Here is a 23470-nt window from a genome sequence, read left to right on the forward strand (position 1 = left end):
TGATCCAAATATTTCAAGGCTTTGCTTTGCAAGTTTGTCGGCAAGGGACTTACGCCAAGACGAGAACCTTAGAAAGATTCTTAATTCAATGTATTGGCTCCTATACCCCCTCCTCAATTGGAGGTTGGATTGATGGCACTGGGCTGGATCTTTACATCTACAAACCTAAGAGCTCCTTCCTCTCCTCTTATGGATGCCATTTTGAAAGCTTCGAGTAGCCTCAAGACTATGGAGGGTCTTTCCTTCCTCATGAGAAGAGATTGATAGTAGGCAGCTTATGAAGTGAAATGATTTGAGTCTTTATGATCACATGAAAGATTGATAGGAAGCTTATCAAGTGGAATGATTTGATTCTTGATTATCATGGAAGAATTTAGGTGTTTATGTGACATGCAATGGTCCAGATGGGAGACTAGCCCCACTTCCTTTTGAAAGGATATGAAAGAAAAAGGAGAAGGTAATAGATTGATGCAACCTTACCCTTGGAATAGGTCCATTTATAGCTGAGAGATGGCACAATCATGTTAGATGGATGGGAGCCTTTTGCCTCTCTCGTGGTTCTCTCCTACATGTTTTTCTTTGACATGTATGACACACCTAATCTTACCCGCTTTAAGTGTTTTCCAAAGTACAAAACCAATCAAGGATCATTTTCATGGTTTGGCATGCATATGTACTTGTTCTCACCATGCGTTATGAATGAAGTGTCAAAAAATATGCATCAGGGTGCTTCGTCCTCCTATGGGCATAATACTTTCTAGAGGCCTTATGATTACCTACTTTAAGCCTCGTGAAAAGTATTATACCCATCACATATCATTTTCAAGGTTGAGCATGTATTTTTTCATGTTTCTCACCACACTCAACAATTTCCAAAATCTTGCCAAAAGTAAGAGAATATATTTTATTTTTTTTAGGTCTGATTATGGTAGTAATTCTGAATGAAAATTTCCAAAATTTGTGATAAGATAAATACCCATCAGATATCATTTTCATGGTTGGGGTTGTATTTTTTCATGTTTCTCAACACACTCAACAATTGTCAAATTTCAAGCAGTGAGAAAGTTTTAAATGGTTTTTTACCTTGGAAGTGTCTTATTTTGTTTGGAAAAGTCTCTATCATGCCAAAATCTTGCCAAAAGTAAGAAGGTATATCTTCATCTTTTTTACGATCTAATTATGGTAGTAATTTTGAATCAAAAGTTCTAAATTTTGTGATAAGCTAAATGTTATTTCCAACAATTTTTTTATTACTATATTTTTTTTAAATATAGTTCTTTTTAAAAATTATAAATCATTCCAAAAGTAAACTAATAATATATTTTAGTCTTTAAAAAAAATTAGTTTTTTTAAATCATTCCAAAAGTAAATTAATAATATATTTTAGTCTTGTTTTACTTTTAGTATAAAGGAGAAGCTATCCAAGATTCCCAACATGAGACTGACTTGATTTATATGGTGTAAAATAAAAATCAAAGGTTTTATAGTCCATGGATGGATACATCATCTTCATTTTTCGAGGACAATGGGTACCTAGTGCTCTTCTCTTGTAGAATCTAATGTGGGATCCAAGTCTTGGGCATACACTAAAACTTGTAAATTTCTGGGCCCCAAGCATTTCAAAAATAAAATACAATAAATGAGGAGAAAATGGCTCGTCAAATGGTCTTGCAGAGTTTTGGGCCCCAAGCATTACAAGTAAATAAATAAATAATTGAGGAGGAAATGGATCTGCAAATGGTGGCAATAGGAACACAATATATGTCAATGGCGATGGAATTTTGTACAATAATATTGGAGATCAGAGATCCAACTACACCCAAAACCATATGAGATGTCCTAGCTTTGATTTTGCTAGAGGATCATTGAGATGCTAAAGAAAAGGTGGATGCATGTGTTAAGGATTTTAGCTCATGAATGGTATGAGAGGACCAGTGAGAAAGGAAAATGTATGGCAAAGGTAGAAGAATTAACAAGCTTGTAGTGGTTGCCTATTGGGTACATCCAAGACCACCCTTTATTAGAAAATTGGGATACGGTCTTGGAAGAGGATGAAGAGAAGAAATCTTTGCAAATCATTGAGCATGAATAGCATCTAACCCTAATTGTAAAAGTGCAAGGAAAGAGGACATGATAGAAGAGGTGCTATAGGCTCTTCCATGGATTATTATTGCAAATAGGAAATATTTATTGCTCATAGCCATTCAATAAGTCACATGGGTTCAATAAGAGGAGTCATGATCTACCATACAAATTGGAAAGATGATTCAATTTTGGCTTTTCAAATGGACATCTATACATATAGACTTGATATTGCCAAACTCTTTGGATGTGCCTATAATTGCAACATGGTGGAGAAATTGTTAGCTCAAAGCAAGCCTTGGTTCCAAAGAAAGAGTTCCAAGAGGTCCAAGAAAATCTAGAGATGGAAACCAAGCTCGACTATAGTTGACTTTGAAGAGAACTCTTTCATGTATAGGACCCTTCCACTAGCATTGATGAAAGAAAATATTCCATCAACATATGTGAAGGACTTTATGAGATCATGCAACAAAAAAGGTATTTCTAAAACAATGTATTTTATTACTTGTTCTTTAGAATTAGAAAGAACCAAAATAGTAGGGGGCCATGTGGCAAAAAATGGTGTGGGACACTTTTTAAAGAAAAGTGTAACAATAGCTTTGCCTGGAAGGCAGTACTAAAAAATGAAAGGCAAGCACTAAGAAACACCAATTGACATTTTATCATGTTGTAATCCAATGTTTTCCGAATTTCTATTCATGCTTTGTAATCTACATAACTTTCTAAGATTTCCAAGAAAGTTGTTTCTTACTAGTTTGAGTTGGGTGCATGGCTTGAGCTAACTCTATTTGTTAAGATTTTCCCCATACATGTAAAGAGCCTATTATCTCATGATAGAACCACCTCAACCATCTCACATAGAGAATTACGTTGAGTACTTGCGCTCGCATGCCATGTACTTTTTAAGCATTGCCTTGGCCGCACTAAACATTCAAAGAATCGTAATTTTATAATGAACCATGGACCATGAGCATAAATTCTGTGTTGCATCCGCAAGAGAACCACATGAGGCTAAGAAAATAAAAAGCTAGATGCAAAACAAAAAAGATGAATGGGGGTTGAGCAAAACATGTAACGAGTAATGTTTGTTTCACCCTATCCATCTGTCATGGTTTTAGTGGACTATTCCACAACTTCATTGAAAAATTGCACAATGTCATCATTTATGGGAAGCTTTCTCAACATATTTGCCAACTCATCCAATGCTTTTCCAAACACATGCTCTTAGATATCTCACATTAGGATTAGCTGCTAAACTTTATTATTAATAGAATGCTTTCCAAAAGCCCCATTGCATATTCATTCGATTTTTACTGTGAATCACCATGAATTCTTTATTGGAAAGGTTTCTAGAATTTTTTAAAAGCTATCTCTTTGCAAAGCTTCACAATCCTCCATGTAGCTGTAGCCTTATACTTGCTGGAAGAGATTTAATTAAACATATGCGACAAATGATGCAACTCTCCTTAACTTTCATGGTCCATCCATTGTGCAAATAAAATAACTTATCAATGAGATACATTTTGACATGCAATACACAAAAATACTTTTTTAATATGATGTTAAAAATTGTATCCAATTTTTTTTTCAATTTTGTCTTGATTAGATGCATCTTCTAAATGACAACAACCGGTCACTCCATTTGTCCATCATTATTATATATGCTTTTGCTGAAGGACCAGTAGGATATTTATTGGTAGAGGATCTAAATTATAAGCTTTTTGGGGAAGCAATGGTCTCTAGATCCCTCCGAAGTGGACTTTCAAAGAGGATCCTAGATAGAGACTTTGGGCATTTCTAGGGAGTCCCTTGGTAGAGTTGGAGTGGGATCCAAGGCAGTGTCCTTGGCTAGCGACCAGTGCTTCATATCCTTTTCCCTTTATAAAATTTTGAGGAGAACCGGAGATAGGATTTAGCAAAGATATATTCACCATATACCCACGACTATTCAACATTGGTAGGCATAGGGGATTTCTAGGCAGCTCTTGGTGAGGTTCAGACCCACTTTTCAGGGATTAGTAGAGCTGAGAAAGTCTCATACTTTCTTTGTCTTACCATTCACATGGGCATTCTAGTGGGATCGTGGTTACAGTGAATGGGTAGACCTTCTCTTTATATGAGGTGAGCATACAAAGGAATCTTGCAAGCATTGAATTATCACATCGCCATCGTGGTTTGCACCGGTGTTTTCAAATTGTTCCCTTATACCACACTGAATCTTTCATTATGGCATGGTGAGAAGCTATATGGGGTAGAAGGCCTAGTGCCTTTGCTCTATATGAGTCGTCTCAGGTTGGTGACCATGCTTTCTTCATGTAACATCGCCTCAAATGTGGTCCTACGGATCTTAGCATTGTGGATCCACATTATTTATGTTTTATTCCTATTCTATCGAGCATTACATTGTGGCAGACCTAAATGTGCACATAGTTTAGGCAGCTAGTCGTCCACTTCAACTAATATATTGACTTCTATATAGACCTTATTTTAACCATCAGGAGTCGAGTGGGAAAGATGGACTAGGTCCTCCGCAGTGGCACAAGAGAGATTGATCTCATTCATGAGGACATGTGATTGTTCTCTTTTTTTCATTTGACGCATGGCACTATAGACCACCCCCTTGGCTTTTTTGTCATATTGTAGAGATCGGTGATAGAGTTCTTACTTTCCCACCTCTTGTATAACTTGTTTTGGATGGAATTAATTACATCACTTTATTTTTAAAATGCATTGCTACATTGCATTTACACTTATCTCCACTCCAAACATGCACTTCAATGTTTTAAAGTCTCTTGAGATCTGCCAGTCAAAGGCTTCCACATGAAGCAACTCTCTTTTTATTTGAGCATTTATAACAGCTAGAATTAGAGATTTTCAAAGATTCACTTCAAGTAAGAGTGTGTCTCTTTCTCCAACTATGATGAAAATTAGCTTGCTTATGAAATCTACAATATACTAAAGGTAAATTGTTAAGAATAACCTCGTGAAAAAACAAGAAAGCAAGAGATATTATACTTACCCCATGCGTTCATACTATTAAATTGCACCATTGTAGCTTGAACCTTTCGTACATCCAAAACTACATTACTAAACTTTGTGTACTCGCATGTTAGTCTTTGCTTTGTCTTGTATGTACCATCTTATTAGTTCTTAATTTTCTTTTCTAATTGTCCTCTTGGTTATTGCCCTTGTTTGTGCTTTCCAACATTGATACGTGCAAGAATCCACCTAGTAAGTCTTGGACAATTAAATTAGTCTTCTTTCTTGCTCATCTAATGTATTTCAATCTTAATAGCAATGGTTACTTTAAACCTTGAGGTTGAAGTGTATTTAGGAAAATATTATAAATGACCATGGACCTTTGCCCACGAACACCAGCAACATCACATGCATACAAGCCTTCTAATGTATCCACGATGTTTCTTAAATTAGATGCAATCTCTTGAATATTGAACATCACGATGCATACTGTCTAGGACTCCTAAGAATGAAATACTCCATCTTTGTTACATGCTCTTTACAACGTAAATTTTATCTCATGTATCTCTTCCAACGATCTCATTCATAAAAGTTCCTACCAAAAGCATGCAAACGAAATGGAAAAACACAAGAGTTACTTCATGAGAAGTGGATGAAATGCTTTACAACTAGAAGAAATAAAAATGTGTGATCTACATCATACACTTTCTTGCTCTAGTATAAGCTAGCACGCATTCCATTGGTTGCATAGGATTATTCATGTGGATTATCCTTGTGCTTTTAACCAAGAGGGGTTAATTTTGTCCAATTTAGTAGCTGTTGTGATGAGGTTATGCTTGAGGGATAGAGTGTCTTCCAACAAGCCAACCTTGTCATTGCCAATCTCACAGTGAGCTCTTCTATCCTTTCCTTAATGTTAGTATGTTTTTGGATCTCAATTGCCAATCTACGAGCTAATTGAAAAGAGTAGAACATGCTCTTTCTTCTTGCATAATAAGCAATTGAAGCATTACAAAATTGACTTGTGTATCATTGAGACCACTACGATTACAAATTATCGAGTAATCATTGATGACCATCTCCTACATGTTTACAATTAGACTCTACTGAAGGATCCATTGGGTAGAGTTTGCTAATACTCCGTAGGTCAACCTCCCTTGCTTCTAGCTTCTATTTCCAATTTACTATTTTCTTGTCTATATTTTTGCTGCCATTGTAGCACAATTGGTGCAACTTCAATGGGTAGGAAGCATTTTCTCTTCTTATTGGTACCATCCTCAAATGGAGCCATGAGAGAATGTGAGAGAAGTTACAAAGTGAAAGCAACAAACATTTGAGATTAGAAAGTGATAATAGGGTGAGAGGCAAGAAGAGTTGACGCATCAAAGATTTGAGATCAAAACATGGCAATATGATAAGGAGGAGGACTTAAAGGATAGAAAATGAATTAGGTGCATAAGAAGTGCTATGCACGAGATAGAGATGGGAAAAAAGGAGTGCCTTCTCGTAGCAAAAGAGAGGTGGCTTTTGGAGATAAGTAAAACCCCCAAGAAGAGGAGGGGTGCAGTTTTTGGGAGATAGTAGAAACCTCCAAAGACTAGGGATGCACTTTTTCAAGGGATGATGGACCCTAAGCCCTTTTAATTCTAAAGCATTTTTCCTATTTATTTCTTTACGAGATTCTTCCCGAGTTGAAATTCTTCCCTGATGAACCACAATTATCAAGTCTTATTGAAACTTGCCAACAACGCAGAGGAAAATTATCATGCACAAGTTCATGGTCTTTAAAAGGAAGGCTTGCAAGTATATCAATTAGGAAGCAAGACTAGCGCAATCCTTCAATGTATTACACCAACTTGCTTTTATGGTTTGAAACTACAAGGCCCAATCTATTTTCTACTTGAAAGGACCTAGAAGCAAGATGCCTTATAACAACACAACCATTCCAACAGAATGGAAAGAGTTTATCCTACACTAAATCAACAAACATCAAAGGGTTGGCAAATCCAACCTTCGTGCTGCTTCTCCATTCACCTATGGATTAGCCTGATTCCCCTAAATCATTCTCTTTTTAACTATTTCTTCATAAAGGGTCAATCCTTGGTTTTAACAAATGGGAAGCGACGGCACCTACCATAAATGCATTTGTGGCATGTGAGCAACCATCAAACCTTGCCTCTAGAGTTGCCCAACAATGTAACAATTTTAAAGATGCCTTCAAGATTCCTCAATACAAAACTTATGTTAGGATGCCTAGAAGATCTAATACAAGATCTAACAAGTTCGAAACAAATAGCTTCTTATCTCCTTGAGAGTGAAATTAAGGAGCCCATAGCTATATATTATTGCTTGGCATCTCTAGATTCTTACTGTAGTGCATGTTGGTCAATACACCACTCTAGTGGCTCTCTAGCTTGACATTATCCTCTCTAAGCAAGGGCTTAAGAGGCCTCATCAAACATTCAAAGCATTGCGAACACTTTTGTAAGACATGTTTTTGAGCATTTTCTATTTTCTCAAAGATATAGAGGTATCCATCGATTTTTATAGTCCCTCAAATTATGGCTTCTTTTGGTTGCTAAAAGGTTCTTATAGATCATGAGCCAAGAATCTAAAGTCAAGCAAGAGAAGTTGGTTTACACAAAACCCTATGAATTGATGAGTTTTACCTCTTAATCAAACATTCAATCTCAAAAATATTTACCTAAAATCTTAGAATGCTACTTCTAAACATTGGACAATGAATTAAGTTCTAAAAATTACATGTGCAAACAAATCTTAATTAAACTTCCACTTGATGAGAAATAATGATTTTAATTACAATGAATTACGACCAATCACCATAGGTACGCACGACCATCTTGACAAATCCTTTCCTTAAAGAGTAGATACGCCCCATCAAATTGTGGAATTTCATGGAGGCACAATTATCAAACCTTTTGGTCATAGGCCTTATGTTCTCCCTCCATAAAGAAACATCATCATATATTCATCAAGATAGCACATCGCCATATAAAACACATCCTCAAGCACGAGAACGTTTAATGTAAATCCAAAAAACTTGAAGCAATAAATTGTAGGATAGAGAGTGTTAAGGAGCCTCGCAAGAATAAGCTAGACCCTACCCTAACCTGGTTTATATCAACAATGAATGAATGTTAAAGGTTTGAATTAAAAAAATTACACATGCTTTAGGTACCTCTGGCCTTAGAAGTTAAAAGCCACAAATGTTGGTTCCTTCTACTCAAAGACTTGCTCAACAAAAAGATCAATACGTTTCAAGAACTTTTCTTCACCTCACTAGATCAAAAAAAGAACTCAATTGATCATGAAACATCCTTCTAAGTTTATAACTCCTCTTCACGTTCTGTTCCAGTCTCCAATTCCCTCACAACACTGTTTGGTTTCATGAAGCAAACGATTAACCAATGCTAGTTCTCTCTCTCTCTCTCTCTTTGTGTATAAAACCGCACACACATGCCTTCATAAGATTAGAATATATCCAATCTTACAAATTAAACTTTTTTATAGAACAAACAAAAGAACAAGGAAAAGGAGTTGGTAAATGACTATAGACAAATTTATGAGTAAATGAGAAAAATTAACATTTATTATAAATTAGCAAGCAAAGCTGTGCTTATGTTCTCATCAATACATTGCCATCGAAGTTTTGAAAGATTACATAATCTCTCAAGCTTACTAAGCTTTAGAATCGCAACCAAACAACAAAAACTTTGATAGCACAAAAGGAAGAAACAAAGAAAAAAATAAGAATAAGAAATGCACACATTCACACACACACCCCTCGCTCCTTGCTCCCCGCTTAGCCACCCCTTGCTCCCCCGCTCAGCTCCCTCGCTCCCTGCTCCCCGCTCAACCACCCCTCGCTCCCCGCTCCCTCGCTTCCCGCTTAGCTCCCTCACTCCCCACTCCTCGCTCAGCCTTGCTCCCCACTCAACCCCTCACTAACCCCTCACTCAGCCACCTCCCTCCCTCCTTTTCTGCTCATCCACCGCCCCCCCCTTCTCTGCTCCCCTCGCCACCTTCACTTTTTTTTTAAAACTTCCAAAAAAAAACCTCACCATCTTAGCCTCTCCTTCTCCACCTCCTGGCTGCCTCTCCACCTCAAGCTTCCGCCCTGCCTCTCCACCACCTCGCACTGGACGTGCCTCCCATTATCGAGGGGAAACCGGTGCTCCGCTCCCGATCGGACACTAAGACCGGCACCCACACCCCAAGAGAAATGGGGGACAAAGCCAAGAAAGACAATAATAACAACAAAAAAAAAGCAAACGACACAACTGAAATTGAAGGATGTGAACACACGTTACAACCGAAGTCGACTCGGGGTAGACAGCAAGGCAAAGGTAGAACCCGCCTCAGCTTCTTCAGCCTCTATCTCTACCTTAACCTCAACTCCTGCTACAGTGTCAGTTTCGTTTTCAGCTCTAGCCTAAGCTCCCTCTATCTCTATCTCTACTTCGACTTCAGCCCCTGCTTCAGGCCCAGCTTTAGTTAGCTCCCTCTACATCTACGATCAGCGGCATACTCATGCCCATGGCGCCGATTGTTGTTCCCTTCCCCTCTTCGGAGGTGTCATACACTGTGCCACATTACGCTTCACTCTCCCCTCTCCCTCTCAGTCAGCCCACTCTTCCATACCACGTTGGGACTGCCTCATCCATTCCATTGTCATCTCTGTTTCTCACTCAGTCAACGTCCAGTTTCTTGACTCAGTCCCACTCTTTCATGCCACAGTCACCACAGTTTCAGCATGGACATGGGTGGGCTGATACACCAGAGGCCCGTGAGACTTTACTCATGGAGATACATAGTTTCCGTGAGCGTGAGATGGAGCTGACTCGCTTCGCATGGGAGCAGGTCCACTTCAACCAGGAGCAGAGCCGTATCATACAGAATCAGGCTAGGACCATTAGGGAGCAGGCGGGTCTTATTCAGAGACTCAAACAAGATATCATGCAGCTCCGACAGAGGTCACAGCCATACACAATGTCCCAGGAAGTACCCCGGAGGTCGAGGCACAGATTGCGATCATGTAATCTGCTATTCACGAGACTTCCAAATGGGTTGACGTGGCCAAACGGGAACCCACAAGGATAACCATTTCAGCTATCCTCATGGAGCAACAGCAGAGAGCTAATAAGACTCTCAATATCAGAGTACACGGGATCCACGCACTGAGGCTACACCGATGGTAGATGCGATTGTGTTCGTGGCCGCTACCCTAGGTGTGGCTAAGCACAAGATAGAGAGGGCATGGCGGGTGGGAAGAGATCCCAACCGAGAGCAACCCTTGATCATGCAGTTTCATGACACTTAGGCACGACTTTCAACTCTTCGACGCAGGTCAGTCCTTCGAGATCAACCAACAATCTCTATGGATGAGGACCTCACTGTTGGTAAGCTGAAAGGAAAGGAAAGAGTGGACACAAACTCAGAATACTTGCATTACTTGCTTATGGAATGAAGAAGAGTGAGGTCCTTAAGTAGGCACCTCATACATGTTCACTGACATCACTGATGACTTCAGAGCTCCACAATCATCTCCTCAATCTGCTCCTAGATTCTCTCAATCATCCTATGTGGCTCTCCACCACCTAACTGTGCTTATGGGCACCTAACTGTGCCTCTAGCACTCACACATAGAAACCAAGGTGTGCTTGAGGCATACACCTTGAGATATCCCAACACTCACACCTCTATAGATTGAGGAGAGGCACTCTTTGCTGCAGCAGCGAGATCAGGCTCGGAAGGAGGAAAAGTGCACAATGGTACGAGAGGGACGACTTCTTAGAGGCCTCCGTAGGGCACCTGCCCCCTCCCCTACATAGGGAAGCGGGGTCTATGAGACTCAGTTATCCAAGACCCTGTCCTGTACCATTTGGAACTGTAATGGTACCTTATGGTCAGAACCAGGGAACTTCTCAGAATCCTATACAGGCCACGACATAGTCTTCTATACATAGACATATCAGAGTCCAGAGCGCCCTCTTCCAATAGTCAGCAGATATACATGGGAGAGACGCCTACAGAGATGAGACGAGGGATACAGGAGGAGTTCGAGGTTCAGGTGGAGTTGCAATCCTTTTCAGATCCACACTTCAGGGGGATCATTTCAGTAGAGCAGAGAGATACACATTCTAGATTTCTTTGGGTCCGGATCGACACATGGACAGCCAGGATCTGTTTGTCGCAGTTTGCTAGTTCCCCTCGAAGACCTCCCACTTTGCCAGAGATATTCGAGGTGATGATGAGACATCCCCATTTGCTATCCTTTATCAGTCCATCGTTGACTTTTCTAGCCGCAGAGAAGTCCTAGTGGGGGACTTCAACGCGGGGACAAGGACTCACTGGTAGCACTTCTTAACTTCAGAGATGATTCCACTCTACTGCCAGATGTTGACCTTGATGAGGCATGTATGCTACGGGTTTCAACTGACACACGAGATTCATTCTCATCTTATGGGCAGGCCCTATTAGACCTCGGTAGGATACATGATCTCATTCTCTATAATGGTCTTGACAGATGCCCGCTTCAAGTGGTTTCACATGCTTTCCACATGGGGGGCCTCCAGTGTTGATTACATCAAGGGATCCCCTGTCTTTACATCTCGCATTACTGACTTCATCGTAGCACACCTCCCCCCAGGGGCTGATCATACATACCTTTTCTTTCGCATCTTCACCTCCCTTCGCACATGTCATGTCCAAGATTTATGCATCAGTACTTGACTCTGAGATTAGCAGACTTGCAAAGTGTGGAGGTTTTAGAGCAACACGATAGGCCGGATTCCAACGTGATCATGGAACCATGGACCACATTCTCACGCTCAAATGTATCATCGAGGAGGCGAGGTCACGGAAGCAGACGGTTTATTGTTGCTTTGAAAATTTTCGAAAGACATTTAACACGATCCCGAGAGCCCGCCTCATACGACGCCTACAGGACTTGGGTTATGACCAGGAGATCATTTGGGCTGTCATGGCACTTTAGGAGAGTTTCTGGCAAAGTTCGGCTAGGATCCGAATGGATAGACAAGATCATGAGTACCATCGAGGTCAAACAAGGGTGTTTTTTGTCGCCTACCTTGTTTGGCCTCTACATTGGCGAGCTTGAGACAGTGATGCAGAGACAAGGGGGTGTAGGTTGCTCTCTTGCAAGCACGTTGATCCCATTTTGCTCTATGCAAATGATGTGGCTCTCTTGTCTTCCTCAGCAGAGGGGCTTTAGAGACACCTAGACGCACTACAGTCCTTTTGTGCATCTCATGATTTGAAGGTCAATCTGGGTAAAACCAAGGTCATGATCTTCAATACATCTCGAGCCATCATGCATCAAGAGCAGTTCACATTTGCGAGGTCATCTGCAAAAGTTTCATCATACACTTATCTTGGGGTTATCTTCTCCGAACCGAGCTTCACTATGAGACCCGCAATACAAGCATGCTAAGTAGAGGGTATGCCTCATTGGCCAGACTAGAGGCAGTGCTTCCGCTCGCACTTTCAGGATCCACGCACCAAGGGGTTGGTTTTTGACTCCTTGGCTCACCCAGCGGGGATGTACGACAACCCTTGTTGGGAGCCAGACTTGTCGGATACAGAGTGAGCCCATGTGGAGTGGCTGATTCGTGGTAAGTCATCTGTTCCTCACAAGATCATTCAGGCTGAGTTTGAGTCACCCCCTTTACAGCTAGATGCTGCATTTCAGGTCAACACATATCTATACCGTGTTAAGGAATATGGGGATTATACCTCGGGGCGTAGCAGACTACCATGCATAGCTCTAACCTCTTCTATGACACTTGTAACAAGAGGAAATCAGGGGTGCTGGAATGTACGTACAGAGAGATGGTTTGAGCGACTGGGGCTCCACACGGATAGACTACCTCCCTTCCAGTATAGCATGGATGCTCCGTTTTCTCCCCTCTTATCACACGAGGTCAACCAGATTATCCGTGAGGATCTACTACAGCTACACACTTTTCGAACTTGGTTGGCACCGAGTGAACTCCCAGTGAAGCTTAGCTTCTACGGAGGTCACTTCTTACATATCACAGCGGAGGGTTTCATTGACCCACTAGGATACACACAGATTCACCTACCTCACATGCTGAGGATCTCTCTTGGGCAGTTTCGGATCTCTTCACACGGACTTCACATCAAGAGCAACAGAGCAGAGCCACTACCCAGGGAGCGGCGCATATGCACATTGTATGACATGCAGGAGGTTGAGAAAGAGGGGCATTTCATCTTCAAGTGTCTTGTTTACTATGAGATCCAAGGGCGTTTCTAATGCCTCTTCAGAGATAGTTATGGGGTTTTGGCTTATCTCCTCTCCTACCCAGACCAGCGGTGTTTGTCTAGTTTCATTCATGAGATGCTTAAACACCGCGAGAGGATATCAGGATGGATGAGGCAGTGGAGGCATAAAGTCGGCAATAAAGTGCTGTCGGTCACTTAGAGGTGCGGTCCTAGCACGTCTCTTGGTCATAGCTCTGCGTCTAACCAGGTGTCAAGGATGATGATGATATTGATGATGATGCTGAGATTTGAAGGAAATGTAGAGAGTGAGAGCAAGAGGGAGTGAGAGAGTAGAAAGCTTGGAAGCTGTAGTTGCAATAGAATAGAGTGTAAAGAGTACAACACAAAGTGAGTAGGATAAGGTTTTGTCCTAGTGACAAAACCTTAGTAGTCACTAACCATAGTTAGTGAACTAACTGCAGTTAGGGAAAAAAACCTCTAAATGAGGGAAAAGTGCCCCTAACTAACTTATTATATTACATTGGTCACTGCTGAATTATATCTATAATTCTAACACCCCCCTGCAGTGCCAATGTCATGTACAAGGCTGATCAATCACCAAACGGATATAAGTTCAGGGCACTGCGAAATGCCTCAAACTTCTCATGTGGTAGCGCTTTGGTGAAAATATCTGCAACGTTGTCATGTGTGGACACAAAGATCATACTGATCTCTCCTGCATGCAACTTCTCTCTGACGTAGTGATAGTGAACCTCAATGTGCTTCGTGCGAGCATGAAACACTGGATTCTTTGCCACTGCAATGGCACTCTGACTATCAGTGAGAATTGAAGAAGGACCCTCCAAAGACAGATGAAGATCAGCAAATAAACGTCTCAGCCAGACACATTCAACTGTTGCTGTGAAAGCTGCCCTGTACTCAGCTTCACATGATGAGGTAGCCACTGTAGATTGTTTCTTGCTCAGCCATGAAATGCAAGATTTTCCCAAAAAGAAACAATTGCCACTAGTGGACTGCCTAGTGTCATAATCACCAGCCCAATCTGAATCACTGTAGGCATGCATCTGCAAGTCACCCCCCCTGGGAAATAGTAAGCCAAAAGACTTGGTGCCTTGCAAATAACGGAAGATGCGCTTAACTGCCTGCCAATGCATAGTTTTGGGGCTGTGCATGTACCTGCTCACCTGAGATACTGCAAACTGAATATCAGGCCTAGTATTGCAGAGATATATGAGGCATCCAACAGCTTGACTGTAAAGTGTGGCATCAACTGATTCTCCTGCATCATGCATTGTGAGTTTCAGCCCCGGTTCCATAGGAGTAGATATGGGCTTACACTCTTGCATGTTAAATCTGTCCAAAAGTTTCTGAACATACTTGGACTGAGACATAACAGTGCCACGTCTCTCATGAGAGAACTGGATCCCCAAATAAAAGTGAAGCAGCCCCAAATCTGACATATCAAAGTGGGTCTGCAAATCAGTTTTGAAATCTGCAATTTTGTCGTCATTGGACCCTGTGAGCAGTAAGTCATCAACATAAAGAAGGATGACTAAGATTTCCCCCCCATCCATCTTGATGTAGAGGGTGCTCTCAGTAGGACTATTGTGCAGCCCCTTGCTGGTCAAAAAGGCATGTATCTTGGCATACCAGGCACGAGGGGCCTGTTTCAGCCCATATAAAGCTTTATTAAGCTTGCAGACTTGAAGTGCATTTGCTGTAATTCCAAAACCCGGAGGTGGTTTGACATACACCTCTTCCAGCAAGTCCCCATTTAAGAAGGCTGTTTTGATGTCCAACTGATGAACATTCCACTCAAAATGTGCAGCCATTGCAATTACTGATCGGATGGTGGTCATCCGGGATGTAGGAGCAAAAGTCTCCTCATAATCTATGCCCTTTTTCTGAGCATAGCCTTTAGCAACCAGCCTGGCTTTATATCTGTCAATGGAGCCATCTGGCTTCCGTTTGACTTTAAATACCCATCGTGTGCCAATAGCATGTTTACCCTGTGGCAAGTCCACAACATCCCAAGTCTGATTTTTTGCAATGGACTGCAACTCATCGTGCATGGCATTCATCCAATGCACATTACCTTGTGCCTCTTCAAATGTGGCAGGCTCCTCTTCATCAAGGAGAGTACCTGCATATGCTGATTCCACTGAATTAGCACCTTCCATGTGCCTTGCTGCACTGCGAGTCCTGCCAGGTAACGGAGCATCAAGTTTACTCTCCCGGAGAGTCTGTAACAGCCAGTTTGGGACTGTTTTTGCTGCATGTATGTCTGCAATTTCTTGCTGCATCGCTTGTTCCACTGCCTGTGGAGGAGGCATGACATCCTGTGGCGGAACTGAAGCATTTGAAGGTTGCTGTAAATTCTGATTTGGATCAGAAAAATCAGCAGGGGAACCCAAAGCAATGGGTAGCAACCCTTGAAAGACATCTTCTGAAGGTGAAGGCATTTGAAAATCAGCCTGAGTGTGAGCTGAATTTTCAGAAAATATCACATCTCTACTTACAATGATTTTGCGTGTAGCAGGATTGTACAGACGATACCCCTTGCTTTCTGCACTGTATCCAACAAATATGCATTTGATGGCTTTATCTGACAATTTGTGCCTAAATTCAACTGGCACATGTGCATAGGCAAGGCATCCAAAGACTCGGAAGTGATCCACTGAAGGCTTCCTGTCATTCCAGACCTCAAAAGGAGTTTTTGTTTTTAAAGCCTTAGTGGGAGCCCTGTTCAAAATGTAATTGGCACACATCAAACCCTCTAACCAGAATTTATGAGGCATGTGTTTGCTTTTCAGCATACATCTGTCCATCTCCATGAGGGTTCTATTTTTCCTCTCAGCTTTGCCATTTTGCTGAGGGGTCAGCCTGACTGTGAGCTGATGCACAATACCCTTATGTTTGAGGAAAGCATCAAATTCTGCAGATAGGTATTCCCCACCTCTATCCGTGCATAATGTCTGGATCTTGAGCCCGGTTTCATTTTCAACCATGGCTGAAAAGTGTTTAAACACTGTGAACACTTCAGATTTCTTTTTCAGCCCATAAACCCAAGTAAAATTGGAGTAGTCATCAATAAATGTGACAAAGTAGAGATGACCACCCAATGACGGAGTCCTCATGGGACCACAGACATCACTGTGTATAAGCTGCAATTTGCGAACAGCTTTAACTGAACCATCCTTCTTGAAGGGAAATCTATGCATTTTACCTAAAATGCACCCTTCACAGGCATGTGGAGGAGGTATCTCAAGAGGTGGCAATGCATCAACCATTGAAAATTTCTGAAGTGTCATTAAGCTGTTGTAATGCATGTGGCCATATCTGGCATGCCATAATTCTGCATTTTGCATGGCAACTGTAGGGGTAGAAATTGCCAAAGCATGAGCTGCTCTTTTCTCAAAAATATCAAGCTGAAAAAGCCCACGCAGCAGAGTACCAGATAACATTAAGGCATAGTTAGCTTCCCTGTCCCGGACAGCACATTTGTCATCCTCAAAGATGACCTGAAATCCCCCTCTGTTAAGAGTGGACACTGAAAGGAGATTTTTGGTTATGCCAGGCACATATAAGACATCAGAAAGTCTGAAAATTGAGCCATCAATTGCAGTAAGCTCAACTTCTCCTGTGCCATGTACTGAATATGAGGAGTTGTTGGCACAAGTGACTTTCTTACCAACAGGAGGTGGATGCAAGGAAGTAAAGAGACACTTCCTCGAAGTGATGTGCTTGGATGCACCGCTGTCGAAATACCATGTGTTCAGTGTTTCATCAACACCGAAAGCAGATGCATCTGAAGGAGAGTCAAAACTGCAAGTCAAAAATGCATATGTATCATCACTGCAAGAAGCTGTACTATCCCGAGCATCTGGAACAGCCAACCTAGAATCAGAAATGCAAGATAAAAAGGCATAATCTTGACCAACAAAGTTGGCTGCAGCATCCCCACTGTCAGATGCACAAGGGGCTGAATCTGAAACAGCCATTCCTGAGCTGTTTTTCTTTTCCTTTGCAATCCTTTTTCTGCATTCTGCTATGTGATGACCTGGCTTTTTGCAGTAGTGACAAAAACCCTTCTTTTTGGGCTTGCTTGCATCACTTTTAGCCTTTTGTGAAGGCTGTCCTGACCCACTGGAAGGCTGATTTGCTGCTGTCTTTGCCTGTCCCTTTGTTTTTTATTTAAATTTTGAGAGCATGGCTTGTTCACCTGCACGTGAAGCCAAATTTTTCCTGGTCTGCTCTTCCTGAAGCAGAAGTCCTATCAGCTCATGAAAAGAAAGAGGATTTGCACCCCCCCTCAATGATAAATTCAGCGAAGTGTGAAAGCTGAGATAAGACTCAGGAAGAGAATTCAGAGTGGTTGTAATCATCTCTGAATCAGGAATAATTTCATCTATGTTTAACAACTGCTCTCTGAGATCCTGTAGCTTAGTGAGGTGGGCTGACATGGAGTCACCCTCCTCCATATGTGTATTGCTCAACTCTCTTTTTAAAAAAGATACCCTGGCATCATTCCGTGCTGCATACATGCTTTCCAAAATATCCCACGCTGCCCTGGAGGTCTTACACGACCGGATATGCGGAATGATTGATCTTTTCACTGAAAGAGAGATGCATGACAAGGCTAAGGCATCCCGTGAATCCCATCTCTTTTGCTCAGGAGTATTGACTGTAGCTGCACCAACAACTTGTCCTGCAGCTGCACCTTGTGCACGACCTCTTCCACCTCCTTGCTGAGGAGGGGTAGCAGGTGCAATATCTGCTGGTCGGATTTCATCCCCATTGACATAATCCCATAAATTGCGAGAAATCAGAATATTACGTACCATGAAACTCCAGAGGGAGTAGTTGGTACCATCCAATTTGTCTTCCTGTGAAAGACCACCGAACTGGAACTCATTCTGATTTTGATGGGCCATATCTGAGAAAGAGATTGAAGCAGATACAAAGCTGAATTCCCTTACTGGGAATAAAATGCACAACTCCCAAAAACACAGCCAAGCACGGGCTGTATATGCAACTTAGATTTCTGCACTTGAGCTGTCAGAAATCTGTCCAAGCATAAAACACTCTCCAAAATCTGCCAAAAGTGTTCCAAACACTCCAAGAAAGGCAGTATGTACTGAATACTCCAAAAAATGCTCTCCAAACACAAAAGCCCCCATTTGTGGCTAGAAATTGCAGCCAGAAAGGGGTAAAAATGCTAAAAGCCCCAAATCTGCAATTTTAATACAAAAGCCCCAAATTTCAGACTATATCTGCAATTTTGCTCTTGATATAGCTCCAAACTTGCCCAATGATTGCAATGTCTGCAATCTACAAAATGCCTCAAATATACTCCAAAACAACTGCACCACACTGTAGTTTTCTGAAGAATGAGCCTGTCAAAGAACACCCGAGGCTGGCAGCGACTGGTGCAGATCTGCAAGGACAGACTGTACGTATTGTACGGTCAGTGTGTACGGCAGTACGGTGGAGTGTACTGATGCTCCTGCGACAGACAAGACAGACTGTACGGCGCTGTATGGTCAGTGTACGGAGATGTACGGACGCCTGTACGGAGCTGCACGGACGCCTGTACGGAGCTGCACGGACGCCTTTTTCGAAACGTACGGATGTGGTACGTCGACTTGTACGGAAGCAGTAAGAAGGCTGTACCGGAGATGTACGGCAGGCGAAATTGTACGGCGAGCACGTGTACGGCGATGTACGCAAATGGCGACACTTGTACGGCGATGTACGCAAAGGGCGACACTTTGCGTCAGAATTCCGTACAGTCGTACGGACTGTACGGACAGATTGGCGCAGGCTGAAAATCGAGGCTGAGTGTTGGACCTGAAGGGAGCAAGGAGCGCAAAGCTCTTGGACCAGCTCTGTTACCAAATGAAGGAAATGTAGAGAGTGAGAGCAAGAGGGAGTGAGAGAGTAGAAAGCTTGGAAGCTGTAGTTGCAATAGAATAGAGTGTAAAGAGTACAACACAAAGTGAGTAGGATAAGGTTTTGTCCTAGTGACAAAACCTTAGTAGTCACTAACCATAGTTAGTGAACTAACTGCAGTTAGGGGGAAAAACCTCTAAATGAGGGAAAAGTGCCCCTAACTAACTTATTATATTACATTGGTCACTGCTGAATTATATCTATAATTCTAACAAGATTGATATATAGTCGACCATCGACATGACTATGTTGTACTTAGGACTTAGTACTGCCATTCTACATTTTTGCATTTTCCATTGGTATGGATGCTCGTTTAGTAGCTCCACTACCACAGCTTGTTGTATCAGGATTTTCACAGTCTCATAGACCCATTGGTCTTTCGAAGACTTTAATAAACTTTCTTTCTTTCTTTTCTTTCTTTCTACTTAAAGACTCCCATCCATTCATTATTGACACACGCACTCTACAACAATAGTACCTCCCTTGCGTCCATTACACGAGGTTGGTCCTCCTTTTCTTTGCTAGAGAGAGGTATATAGGTACACAGACACATCAATGTGTGCGTGTGTTTGTGTGCGCGCACATATGTATATGTGTATATGTACATATGTATATATGTATAAATATATGTACGCGTGCGCATATATATGTATATGTACATACTTTCTTTTGTGAGAAGAAATCTTTTATTTCTATGGAATAATTACATTCATAGCTGCTTCAAAAACGAAGTAGCTACTACTCAACAAAAGATCTCAGTATAAGCTGTATACACATCCTGATCTATCAAACGAGTCTGAAAACAATCGTAGAATGATTGTTGCAGAGATCGTTTGAAAAAAACAAAGCATGAAAATAGTGGATCACCAAAGACTCTATGATTTCTATCCATCCATAAAGTCCATAGGGTCCAATATCGCACCCATACAAAAAATAAATCAAAACCCTATCTCTGGGGATGAAATCCGAACAACCAGAAAAATCTGCCAAAAGTAACAGTAGGAAATCGTTGTCGAAGCCTCTGTCTGATGAGAGCAATGAGATCAGAAGTGTTTGGACAGGACCAAAAGATATGGAGCACTGATTCAGTAGAGTGCGAGCATCTGTGACAAACAGCTGAAGCAATATGTCTGTGTGAAGTAACTGTCCAGATGGAAAAATGCCAAGGAGAACTCGCCATAGGAAAAGCTGTTGTCGAAGAGAGACTTTGTAATGCCAAAGGAGACGCAGCCTTTTTCTCCACCACTTCATTGGACGATCCATATGCCAAACAGTATTTGCTCTGTTGGAAATCCAAGGTGGAGGTAATAACACTTTATATAGTGATGACACTGTAATATGTGAAAGCTTCAAAGGATGGACATATGAGGAAGGAGAGCGTAAAATCCAATCCTCAAGCCGATGCTGAATTTCTAAATGAGGTACCGGCAAGTACGGTTGGAGCATTGCTGAAATTTTATGCCATAAAGGACGATAATGAGCTCCCAAACCATATTTGCAAGCAGCCAAAGAAAAAGATAGAATTGTGCCATCATCCTGAAGTACATCCGCCACAGATGAAATGCCTTTGAAGGAGAGAAAATAAGAACGTCGGGGTTCTTGTATGGCCAAAGGTGGATGGAATACTTTAGACCAAAAGAGATTCTCTACCCTCAAAGAGTTGCCCGAGAGAGAGTCCCTTCCTTTCCATTCCAAGTGGGATAGAATATGTTTCCAATCAAGAAGCAGAGAAGAGACAAAAGGGCATCCTCTGATCTTGCCTTGGATAGAGCCAAATCAAAATTCCCACTGAGTAGGCTGCCAATTCCCAAAAGCAGATGTATGAAGATGTAATAAGAGAGAGCGGATCATAAATGCCCAAGGCTGATCTCCTTGTAGAAACTGCATCATCATTTTCCCCCTGTGAGTAAGCAAATGCATTTGAATATTGAGAATGTTCAGACCCCCGTGCATCTTTGGAGAACAGAGACGATGCATAGAGAGTAATCTGAGACTTTTCTTGCCATGTTTTGAACGCCAGAAAATTTCCATGATAGCTGACATAAATGAAACCAAATATGCCTTAGTGAACATAGTGAGAGGCAGATAAAATTGTATGTATGCTATCAAAATGGATTGTGTAATTCGCAGACGAACATGTAATGGCCAAGTTGCAAGCTTCCAATATTCAAGTTTTGCCCTTAACTTTACTAGCACCCAATCAGTTTGTTGTGAACGGGTGAGTCCCAAGCCTAGAGGATAACCAAGATGTCGAATGAATTGAGAAGCAGGGACAATTTCCCCAGGCCACAAAAGATTGTGCCAGTCCTGTGCATGTAAAGGCAGCAATTTTGATTTTTGAAAATTGACCTGAAGGCCAGCAGCCAATCCATATGTAGAAAGAGCATGCATAATCATGGACAGATCAGCCCGAGTATTTTTTGGAGTAAAGAAAGAATCATCAGCATATGCTTGAGCAATCATGCTGCGACTGCCAAGAATCTCCAAACCATGCAGCTGGTCAGTGTCCAAGAGGTGATCCAGATATTGAAGCAGTGGATGAGTGGCTATGGCAAAAAGTAAAGCACTCAGTGGACATCCTTGTCTGACAGAGCAAGCAAGAGTCCAGGATGGAGAAATATCTCCTGAAAGTATGCAGGCAGCTTCACTATCTTGATATAGCCAATTGATGAGTTGCTGCATTTTTGTGCCAAAACCCAAAGCCTGCATAGTCGATGAAATGAAATCCCACTGAACTGTATCAAAAGCTTTGGCAATATCAACTTGCAATAACAAAACATCCTGCTGTGTGTATTTGGCATATTCAATTCCAATGTAGGCATAAGCAATGTTATCGGTGATATGCCTACGCGGGACAAAGCCATATTGTGCAGGATGCAACCCATCATGTAAAAACCCCTTCAGCCGAGCAACAATCATTTTGGTAGTGACGTTGTAAATTACGGGCATAAGAGTGATAGGTCTCCAGTCTGCCAAAGACTCACAAATTTGTTTTTTAGGAAGCAGTTTAACAAGACCTCTCTTCCATGTGTCTGGCATTTTCTGATGTTGCCATGCAGCATTCACCATATATAGTAATGGATGCTTCAAAATAGGCCAGTATGCTAGAAAAAACTTGACTGTTAAACCATCCCATCCGGGGGATTTCCATCTACCACATGATTTGATTGCATCTGACAGTTCCCTCTCAGTAAAGGGTTCCTCCAATTCCAAAGCTTGAGTAGGGAAAATTATTGGGGAAACATTTTGCAACAGTAAATTTCATGCAAGCAAAACCTGTTGCGAGAGCGGAGCTGCAGAGCCAAATTGCTGGGAGAAGTGATGCACACAAACAGAGGCAAGCTGTGACCGTGAAGTAGTCCATGATCCATCGAGCATAAGCACTCTGCAAATTTCTGTTTTGATTCTCCTCTGATGCAAACTCTTGAAAAATTCTTTGAAAGAGCAACCTTTATCTGTGAAGGCTCTTTGTCTTGCTCTAGTCTCCCATTTTGCCAGTTTCCTGTGATCATTTAGTTTAAGACAATGTCTAGCCCGACATAGTGTGGTTTGCTCATGCATGGACAACGAACGATGATGACTGAGTTTAGTGAGGTCTTGACAAGTAGACTTGGCCTGAGTAATGGTTTCCCTCAGAGTCTTCATGTAAGACTTGCCATAAGCTCTAATCACCATTTGCATTTTAGAAATAAAAGAAGCCCAGGCATCATCAGCATGAAGATAGCTGCTAGAGAAAAGACAATGAGCTGCTTCAGTAACCATTGCCCTGAATTCAGCATGTTGCAAATAACTATTGTTGATGATTAGATGTCGCCTTTGCGGCAATCTATCTTCTGGCATCTTATGAAAAGATAACCGCAGCCATAGTGGTGCATGGTCTGAATGCACAAAGGCATAGTCAATCCACATTTTGCATGCGAAATCCCCATTTTGTTGGGGAGCGACACTATACCAACGATCCAGTCTTGCCTGATAAGCGGAAAGAGCATTATGTTGGAAAGTGTAGCCCGGTGACAAAGGCTGCAATTCCTTCCAAAGGTCAACCAGATTTAAATGCAAAAGTAGTTGAGACCATGCATGCCTTTCAGGAGATAACATATGATCGTGGCTGGAAGTGTTGTCTCCCTGTTGTGGAGCATTATTGAAATCCCCACATATGTAGGCATGATATCTC

The 23470-nt window shown here is 41.8% G+C and overlaps 1 protein-coding gene across 1 annotated transcript in view; it reads right to left on the reverse strand.

Annotated features, from left to right (window-relative positions):
- Positions 1-8213: 8213 nt before the first annotated feature.
- LOC147885390 (TLR4 regulator/MIR-interacting MSAP protein) overlaps positions 8214-23470 on the reverse strand; it is a 106482-nt gene continuing 91225 nt past the window's right edge. The window contains exon 9 of the mRNA XM_087396733.1: positions 8214-8457. Within this exon, the coding sequence (XP_087252859.1) occupies positions 8409-8457 (49 nt within the window). The 3' untranslated portion in view covers positions 8214-8408. The remainder of the gene's footprint in view (positions 8458-23470) is intronic.

Source organism: Dipteris shenzhenensis, chromosome 25 (genome assembly GCF_047967505.1).
Source record: "Dipteris shenzhenensis isolate YYH24624 ecotype China chromosome 25, Dip_SZ_1.0, whole genome shotgun sequence".
NCBI lineage: Eukaryota > Viridiplantae > Streptophyta > Polypodiopsida > Gleicheniales > Dipteridaceae > Dipteris > Dipteris shenzhenensis.